The 10,554-nt window shown below is 34.7% G+C and overlaps 2 protein-coding genes across 2 annotated transcripts; both read right to left on the bottom strand.

The window, feature by feature from the left end:
* Window positions 1-280: 280 nt before the first annotated feature.
* On the bottom strand, window positions 281-908 carry LOC113238921 (pre-mRNA-splicing factor Slu7-like; the record flags this gene model as incomplete). Its single annotated transcript, XM_026475770.1, has 2 exons — window positions 705-908; window positions 281-435 (listed from the first exon to the last, which is right to left on the bottom strand). Coding segments are annotated over exons 1-2 (324 nt in total), but the record flags the coding sequence as incomplete, so codon positions are not given.
* A 1,385-nt stretch (window positions 909-2,293) lies between these two features.
* Window positions 2,294-10,362, bottom strand: LOC113238922 (myb-like protein X; the record flags this gene model as incomplete). Its single annotated transcript, XM_026475771.1, has 5 exons — window positions 2,294-2,606; window positions 3,523-5,866; window positions 6,387-6,609; window positions 7,387-7,531; window positions 10,239-10,362. Coding segments are annotated over 5 exons (2,978 nt in total), but the record flags the coding sequence as incomplete, so codon positions are not given.
* Window positions 10,363-10,554: the final 192 nt, after the last annotated feature.

The raw sequence follows: 10,554 nt of genomic DNA, 5'->3' as shown, positions 1-10,554 counted from the left end.
ATTGACTTACAATTATATGGACGTCGGGTCCGCGCTAAAAAGTGTCCTCACTTGTAAGGCGCTAAAATCGTATACAGAGCGCCAAACTCCGCTTTAGTCTTCATTTGTTCTACTGACAGCGCGATACTGCGATGACATTACAATTTAAATTTCGAATAGGTTGACTTGGGACATTTTTTTCGTGGTTTTTGTATTAGACCCGTCGTCCATTTATTTGTAAGTCAATGGTCACAAGATTATTTATCATAATAGATGAGGAGACAACGAGAAGGTTACTCACAGTATCAACTCCTTTATGATAATAAGTATCAAGTTTGGTGAATTGAGCCTCCCTGTCTTCCTGTGGCCTCTGATGCTTTAAAGTGGGTCCACTGGTGCCGTAATACCATGGCGCAGAGGAGATGTATTGCGGAATATGGGGATTTATGTCTTTGCCTGTAAATTTTATTATAGTTGTGAAGATGTGTGGGACTCATCAAGTAACAGGTAGACCGTTGTAGTTTAGAGCATTGCAATTTTTTTATTTATTTTTTTTATATACATGACAGGCAAATGACTCTACAGTACATCCGTTCTAAGCTATACTTATCAAAGGTACCTATAATACCTTGAACAATGTGATAAGAAAACAACTGAAGAGTGCTTAAAATGAAGTAAATTTAAATCACGAATTTTTTAGTATCTTAAATACTCAAAGAAATTACCTGTTTCATCAACAGCAGCGGGTGCTGTTCCAGCCTTACGAGCTTCTTCCAACTCCTTGGCCTTCCTCCAGTCCTCCCTGGACTTTTTTTTCGGCTCATCGTCTTCTTCCCCAGCGTCATCTTTATTGCGCAATATTTGCGATACCGCTGCTCTAACGTTTGTCGTCATAATGTAAACTACAGATTTATTTCTGAATTAATTGTAAGGAGAAAACATGAAACACGAATAGCAAAATATTACGACTACTACAACGCTGAACGAACTAAATTGAACGAATAAATTTCCTCAAATGACGTTTATTTAACAGTTCGTGTTACTCTATGGTGATACGGTTCAAATTCTCCCATACACGAGAGGGATGAGGTTACTACTGATTAAGCACGAGATTATAGGTAATTTTCCGAAAAATTTCAATTATTGAAAATTTTTTGTACAAATTTCTAAATTGGAAAAAATCAAAGACAACTTTTCATGTCTGTCTTTTTTGAAGACGGAGTAAAATGGCAGTTCATTGCGCAAGTGTTGACCGCTTGCGAGCGGCTAGAAACGTATATTTTTCCCATTTGACAGTTGATAACTGTTAAAATTTGAAGAAGACGAAAATATTTCTTTTACAATTATTTGATTCTTTTTTTTAATGTTTTACTCCTATACAGTTTTATTTTATAATTCACGCTCACGTTCATGTACGTCAATGTTCACGTTAAATAAAATTTGAAAAGATATACCCGGCACTTCTCCGCGGGGACCTAATTTTATTCATATAGTTTAATCAAGGTTTAATCCTAATTTTAGTTTCTATTATTTAAGCTTTTATTCTGCCTTACCTGCATAATTATAACTTATTGTTTAATAAAGAAAATTCAAACAAAGATATATCTAAACTTAGAACGTAATATGAGCCTCCACTATTAAAATTTGATTTTGGCTGCTCGTTAACTATAATAGTTATGATATGACGTTTTGCTATGCTTATTCAATGGCAGCCCGAATTTGAATCACACAAATGCTTAGATGTCGTTGGTGCTTGCAATAGGGTTTTTCGTAAAACACTAAATATAAACTTTTCAAGATATTAAAGTGACGAAGAATGAGACGCAATGAGAAAAAACTCGCAGATCTCTGAAGATGTGCATGATTATTTTAATTAAACAGGGATTAACGATAATAATATCATATCGAATTTAACCAAAAATCCAATGCGTAGGTAAACGCAAGCTGGGAAAAGGCCTGTTCTGGCTGTGCAAATTCACTTACGAAATAGACACGCGGCAAAGGCGGCACCTTTAAATAAAAATAAGCCACAATATAAATTTACATAGTACTTTATTGCAATGTTAACAATTCCGATATAATAATAATAATTAATATGAGTGGATTATAATTATAATCTATTTTTAATAGTAATATTGTACAATCAACTAATCGCTAATATAATATAATAATGATTAAGTCTAAATTAGTAAAAAATGATACTGCCATATGCCAGCAATTTGGCCATTGTTAATTTTTATTTGATATGAGAGCTAGCAACAAATTTTACGTAACAACGTATTTATTTAAAATGTTACTTATATTTTCTGGTCAGTTGATATGACACTCAGGCAAACAAAGGATGGTGCTAAGCTTTTCATATATGTTCGTTTTATATGTTGGGAGAAAATTCCTTAAAAAAAATCCAAAACAATGTCTTCATTTTATAAAATAGCGATGTAGAAAAACTATCGGGTGGTCATTGATGGTATGTAGTAGTGGTATTTCACAGCTTGCGACGAGCTCTAGCACGGTGGTAAGACGGCCTGGGTACTCGGATGCGTTCATTGCTCTCGCTATCACCTGGCAACGATTCTTCCAGAGGCTCTGCTCGTGGTGTGAATAACTTTCTACGGCTTCGAGTAATACTGAAGAAAAAAAGAAAAGATGTTTGAACAGTAAATTTAAGTCATTGAGTATATAACCAGAAATAGAGACGAAATATCCATCCATCTTTGGCAACTCATAAGGTAAATGGGTCTCATATCACTTAAATATCAACTAGCGTTTGCGCTGAAATCACAAATTAGAAAGCTGAAATAGGACAGCGACAACAACGGACATGTGTGTACGTCTCCATATATTCCAAAAATATTGTGATTTATTGTATATCTGTAACAGTCATAACAATGGAGGGGTTATGTGATATGGGAAAAACAGTATTCGGTGATATGGGAAAAACAGCAAAACATCTGATTACAAAACAAACTGAATCACATTTCATCGGTAATTAAATACTAAATATGTAATATTTCAATTTTCGTCCATTATAGAAAAGCTCAAAATAAACTGAATAAATAATTGACGACACCCGTCAATTGTCTTGAATTCAGACGACTGGCCAATCGGAGCGCAGTTGTCACCGTAATGATTTGGCAGAATAATTTTCAAATTAAATGACATTTCGTCTCTATTTCTGGTTATATACTCGACGATGATTGAGGTCTAAGCGAGTATGGCATGCGCAAGATTCGGCCCGTATAATCGAAATAGTTGATGGGACCATTAGCAGATAGTATCCAACGCAGCTAGCAATTCCACTATCAATCTTAATGCCAATATTTGCTGTTATAGTTGGAGAGGCACTCAAAAAATATTATACTTTTGAACATTTAGTGTAATGTAATTTTAAAAATGTGTTATGATAGAGATGCGTTAACAATTTATATTATATATAATAAGTATGTAAAAGTAGTACCGAGAATTGTCTGCAATGGGTGTGACGGAAAATTAACCCCAAAGTTATTAATATCTATTAATTGGTTGTGCAAAATATTTATGTACCTTTTAGACGGACAGCTCTGTATCTCAAATGGAGGCTTGTTTTCGTCTTCTTTCTTCTTTTCAGGAGACTGTATATCTTTTACCTCTTTCTTAGTTGCCGGAACACCCATAGTAACATCCGAGAATTCTTGTTGTAAATTGATAATGTCTTTAAATTTTTCATGTTCCATTTTGTCTTTCTCTTGGTCAATACTATCATATTCTTGATTTTTACGTCTTCTCAATCTTAAATTACGTTTCTGTGGTTTTGCTTTGCTCTCAGATGCTTTGCTTTCGAGCAGTACTTCTTCAGTTTCCATTTTTTCTTTCTTATCTATAGATTTATCTTTTAGTTCTTTTTTGTCAAGTGAAGTGTTTCCTTTTTGTCGCAAATTGTATTTAGGTTTCTCAGAGTCTTCTCTGGAGTGAGTATCATTCAACATTGTACTGTTTGACGAAACAAGTAAGTCAAATTCAGTTGCCCTCGGTACTGTTATATTTTTGTAAAGAATTTCAAACTCGTCAATTGTATTATTCTGCTTTCTTGTATGAATATCTGTTGTTTCATTCAGATTCATATTGGACTTCTCTTTAGCATTCTCAATAATTGAAGTCACAAACTTGGACTTTGAATCATTTTTATTTAAACCAATTTGTTCAATAGATTTTAGCACAACTTCTATTTCTTTGTCAACTTTCTCAATACATGTATCTAAGATCGAGAACTTTTCTTTGGGCGGTTCATTAGGGTTTTCATTAAAGGTAGTAATTACTAACGGTTTTACGAAAACATCGCCTTCTGTAGATTTAGCACCATTTGATACTGAATTATCTTTAGTGTTCTCTATTTTTTCAGTATTTAAATTAGAACCAGACGCTTTGCAATTTTCGCTTAGCATGCTGTCAAAGAATTTACGTTTCACTGTAGATTTACTCAATAATTCAATATCGGTGTTACACGATGTTTTTAAAGTGTCTTTAGGTTTGAATACGATTGGCGAGTCAAAATCTTCGAAAATATCAACCGAAGATTGTTTCTTAGATAAAGGCACAACTAAATTTTTATGTACAGAAGATACGATATCCGATCTAGAGAAACTTTCCCCGAGTAGTTTTTTAATAGTAGTTAGCTCGCAATTACCAATGTCTTCTTTAACGATTGAAGGCGACCGATCGTCAAGTAATATTTTCTTGGACTCTTCAAGCTTGTTGTCAACGTTTACGTCATTCTCGAAATAAGTTTTGTCCCTGTTAATATTTAGTTCCATAGGGTCCACATCCTTTTTCTGATTGAAAAAATTGCGGTTTTGTTTCGAAATCTTTATGTTGGATAAAAGTTCAGTAGTGTCTTTCAAAATAGACTGTTTCTTAGAATTGGCTGCCAATTCCAATTTTTCAAATTCAGCGAGAGAAACGTCACTGATGTTAGACGCTTTAAAGTGTCTTGTGTTAGTTGTTATTTTTGATTGCTCGAACTGAGCGAGAGCAACGCTATGGCCATGAGATGTTTTAAGCTGATCTGTGTTCGTCGCTGTTTCTATTTGCTCAAATTGGGTGAGAGAAACGTTACACGCGTCTTTTGCTTTAATATGTGTCGCATTCGCTTCCATTTCTATTTCTTCAAAATGAGCGAGTGAAACGTCAATGGCATCAGTTTCTTTAAGGTTTCGTGAATTCGTAGTCATCTCTAACTGTTCAAATTGTGCCGAAGAATTTTCAATTGCACGTGTTGATTTAAGATTCTTTTTGACAGTCTCTGGCGTCATATTTGTACTCGACTTATCAAAATCAATAGTAATATTTTTTGAAACCTCATAATTATCGATATTAGATGCGTTATTCATTACTGAATTTCGCACGAAATACGTTTCTCTAAGATTAGAATTCGATTTGTCAAGAGCTTGTTCCTTTATATTAGCGTTGTTAACAAAGGACGATCCTTTGATAGGTGCATTTTTATTACAATCGACAATAACTTGAGATGCGTCCAAAGTTTCATTAATATCGCCATTCACTTTAGAAGTATTAAACACATCATGATAGGTTTTATTGGTTTGATTATTATCTCCAATAGTTAAATGAGTGTCGTTTCGTGAATCATCAACATCTTTGAGTGTATCTTCTGACTTTTCTACTATACTATCATTATTATCACTATCTATAGTGTTCTCATAGTCGATATCTGTTTTACTGTCATTTTTAGTGGTATCGTCAACTATACTGAGTTGCAGTAGCCTTGAGCGATTGATATCTTCCTTTTTAAAGCTTGGTTCCATGCTTTCATTAGCCGGATCTTCTTCCTCACTTTCGCTTTCGGTAAGCACTTCCTCTTCATTCTCCGGTCTGTGATCTTCTGGAAATTTTTCTGCAACAATATGTACATTTTGAGTTCAATTACAAACTTAATTACAATGCGTAGACACTGACAAGTTAAGATTTGATTCCTCGTCGTATTACGGATTTAAAAACAACAGATTATTATTCCAATAATGACAACACGAATGTTAAAAGTCAATAGAAATTTGTATCCATTAGTACTCTGTAACGTTCTGGCAAATACAATTCAATTTAGATGTATTTAATAAACGTTAACGAACATTAATCGAAAAGCTTCTCGGTGAGTATAACTTTTAGCTGTCAATTCAATCTCTTCCTTGAGGGTGTCATATGTTATTGGAAGCTTGTAACTTTTACGAAAATATGACGATTGTAAGAGTACGAAAAAGATTTCAACTTTCTCACACTGTAGAATCTAGGCACTTGTTGTTGTAATAACTAAATGAGAGAGTAAGAACTGCAAATATAACAAGGAACAATAATTTGTTATTTAATAGATTCACATTTCCTAACATTACGGATCTAGAGTATATTTAACAGCAAATTACCGTCTCTCTCCTCAATACAAGCGCGCAAATGTTGAACTTCTTGTTCAGCTCTAGCTCGAGCCAGTTTCTCCGCAGTCAACTTCTCTTCTAAGATGGCATTCTGAGTCAATAAATCAGCCACTTTTTTGTTAGTCTTTGATGGTGTTTCGCAATTACATACTCTGCTACCGCTGGCTTCGAGTGCTTTCAATCGTTGCTCGTATTCTTCTTGCATTTCGTCCATCTATTAAAGAATGATTAAATAAATAAATGGAACTATTTCAGTTCACCTTCACTTTCATGACCACGTGGTCATTCATTCATGACCACGTTGATCGCCTTTCTGTGGGTGAGGGAACGAATAGTAGAGGAGGTGAACATCGTCCAGGTCCATGCTAGTTGTAGTAGATAAACGTCAATTGGAGATTGGCATGCATCGAGTATATAACCGGAAATAAGAGACGAAATAAGGGTCATCCATCCTTCGCAACTCATTAGGTAATTGGGCCTTATATCACCTTTAAATATCAACTGTCGTTTGAGCTGAAATAACAAATTAGAAAACTGAAATAGTATAGCACCAACGACTGACCTGTGCGTACGTCTCCGTATATTCCAAAAATATTCCATATTTATTGTAATAAAAGATAATATCTCTAACAATGAGGGTTCCATTTGGTGGTGTGAGAAAAACCAGCAAAACATCATCGGTAATTAAATATTAAATTATGTAATTTTGCAATTCATTATAGCAAATCTTAAGTTAAAGTGGTCGATTTGAAGTGAAACAATTGACGACACCCGTAATTGTTTCGAATTCGGGCTGGCCAATCGGAGCGTAGTTGTCACAGTAATGATTTGGCAGAATAGTTTTCAAGCAAATTAAATGATATTTCATCTCTGTTTCTGGTTTTATACTCGTTGTTTGCATGTTCACACGCTCGCACGCACATATCTATCCCTTATTTTATTGATGTTAGTGTAATTGCAAGATGGAGGTAGAATGGTGGAACACAGGTACCTCGGAACGCAGAGATTTCAACTGTGCTTCGTAGTATTGCTTCGTCATATCTTTAGCTTCTTCGACAATCTCCAACATTGTCGTAGCGACCTCTTGCTGCTTCTCTTCCATTGCTGCTATAAGTTCTTTGTTGCGGGATTCTGCTCTGTAATTATTTTACCAATAGACTTTAAAACTACTTGTAACTTAATCAAGTTTAAGGCCTTCGAATCCGATTTCGTGGTTGATATGCGTAGTTGCATCTCGGAAGTACTAGATAGGGTTCTAAACAAATTTGTTTAACCCTTTGACCGCCGTGGACGCTTTAAAGCATCTCACCTAAATTTATTATCTAAACATCAGTTCATGTTTTTTTGACATTCCAATTTTGACTACTAAGTCGTTAAATTCATCTCCCACCGCCGCTGAATCCTTACTAAAAGAAAATAATGCAGTTAGTATCACTAATGTAAGGTTCCGTCATGTTTTGCCAAACGACATTGTTAAAGCCTTTAACTCTATAAACATAAAAAATACTGCTGATCTTGATGGTCATTCAGTCACAGTAATTAGTTCTATAGTTGATTGTATTGCGCCATACTTAGAGTGTGTCTTTAATAAATGTGTTGATGATGGTGTCTTTCCTGACCTCATGAAGCTAAGTAAAGTTATTCCACTTTTCAAATTTGGTAGTCTTTCAGACCCCACCAATTTCAGACCTATACCTATATATACTACCAACTCTCAGTAAAATATTTGAAAAAATTATTCTAAATGCACATTTTTATAGTAATAACTTAATGTCTCCTAAATAATTTGGTTTCACTCGGGGTCGCTCTACAACCGATGCTGGTGTTGAGTTGATGAAACATATATTTGACGCATGGGAAGATTCACATGATGGTATTGGTGTTACCTTTCCAAGACTTGATTGTGTGCACTATGATACACTGGTCAGGAAACTTCACCATTATGGTGTGACGGGACGTGACCTGGACCTTCTTAAATCGTATTTGCGTGGTAGGGTACAAAGGGTCGATGTTTACGGTACGAGATCATCAGGGTCTGCAATCAGCATGGGTGTCCCTCAAGGTTCAATTCCAGGCTCATTTTTGTTTTTAGTTTATATTAATCACTTATCTAGCCTCATGGAATAGTATTGTTTGCTGATGATACTTTCTTATCATTTAAAGTTAAAAGGTACCAATGTTCCTACGACGATGTGAACAATGCTATATCTAAAGTTGATTGGTTTGCTGTTAATAACCTACTCCTTAATGAGAAAAAAATAAATTGTGTGAAATTTACATTACCCAATGTTAGAAAGACGGTTACAAACATTGTAGTTAGAAACGAAAAATTGAATCTTGTGGATACAGTTGTATTTCTAGGTATAACGTTAGATGCTAAATTGCAATGAGGTCCCCATATAAGTAAGTTCTCAAAACGGCTCAGCTCTGCAGTGTACGCTATTAAAAAAATAGGGAAACTTTCAGACGTCGAAACCGCTAGATTGGTTTACTTCAGCTACTTTCAGTCTAATGACATACGGCATTTTGCTTTGGGGTAATGCCGCCGATATCAATAGAATCTTTGTCCTGCAGAAACGTGCGTTTAGGGCAATTTACAATCTGGGCCCTAGAGTATCTTTGAGAGATAAGTTTAAGGAAATTAACATTCTTACACTAACCTCACAGTACATTTATGAAAATGTAATTTATGTTAAGAGGAATAGTAATTCCTTTATGAATAATAGTGACAAGTAAAACATTAATACGAGGAATAAAAATAAACTAGCTGTACTTGATAGTCTTCACAAAGTCAAAAAATCATTTAAGGGGCAATGTATACGCTTCTATAACAAGATTCCGGTTAGTATACAAAATTTGCCTTTCACGAGGTTTAAAACTATAGTGAAATAAAAACTTTATACTAAAGGTTATTATACAACTTCTGCGTACTTGGATGACCAATATCCGTGGTAGTAACCCGTTTAGCTCATGGAGGTAGTCTCGATCTCTGATGTTTCAAAAAATAAAAATTGTAAATGTTGAATGAGTACAAATGTTATTTACTAAGAGCAACTCCTAGAGTTTCTTGCTCATTCTTAAGTGGAATCTGCCTTACGAATGAGCGGTAGAGTTTAACCAATGTGACGATTGCAAGTGTAATAATACTTACCTATGAAATAAAGATTATTTTGAATTTAAAGACGTCAATGAAACCCTTATAAAATGAATATCAAGACATTACTTATGTAATTTGTATATTCTAGTTAAGTATGGATTCATAGCTGCATTTTACGTTCAGTTATGGCTTTTTTTTTATTTAAGAGAATTGAATTTAATACATATAAGGTGGAAATTCATAACATGTCACCTCACTACACCTACAGGCTTGGGCGTCTAGGGATCGAAATTATTTTTGTCAGAGGCGTACAGAGCCTAGCTGTCTAATTTGAACGCAAAGGCTTGTGGTTCGTATAAAAAAAAATAATTAAAATCATACATATTTTTGAAAACCACGGTTATAGATTACATTTTGAAGTTCATTATTAGTTTTGGAAACACGCAGGACGCATTTAGTAGGGTATACATGATGTGATTCTTTTTAACCGACTTAAAAAAAAGAGGGGTCCTAGGCAATGCATTCTAAACGTAAACAATGGCATTCTTTAAGTTTTATACTCGTGAAGAGAACATTTTCTAAGTGTTTCTTTACAGAAATTCAGCTACGTAATTTCGGCGCCTTACATTTTACAATCCGTGGCCCCTATTCTGCCACAGAGATCAACGTTATGTCAAACTAGTGATTAAAACTTTTAGACAGTGTTTCAGCATAACTTAAGGGTGGTAATTGCTTGTAGTACTTACAGGGCTAATTCGTAATGCAATCGCTCGTTTTCGGCGCGCAGTCTCATGACTTCGGCGTTGCATTCCACCGTGGTGTCCACTGTACTTTCTAGCGTCGACTCCGCTATAGTTGTCTGGTTTACCTCTGGGAAAAGACATAGTTGGAATTAGTGAAACATAGTTAAGTATGTATACATAAATTACATTATTATAGTTTTTAAGATTTTTGCTCTATTATATTAGGGGTTAAAGTATGAAATTGCCGTTTTATTGCAATAGGTTCTTTGAATTTTCATAGAATCTTCATGGTTTGAGGTTTTCGAATGAAACTTTTTTC

This window comes from Hyposmocoma kahamanoa, unplaced genomic scaffold, assembly GCF_003589595.1.
Source record: "Hyposmocoma kahamanoa isolate Upper Pololo Valley unplaced genomic scaffold, ASM358959v1 98853, whole genome shotgun sequence".
In the NCBI taxonomy this organism is placed as follows: Eukaryota; Metazoa; Arthropoda; class Insecta; order Lepidoptera; family Cosmopterigidae; genus Hyposmocoma; species Hyposmocoma kahamanoa.
Note: the sequence above shows the minus strand (reverse complement) of the source record. Positions and strands in the feature narration are given on the sequence as shown.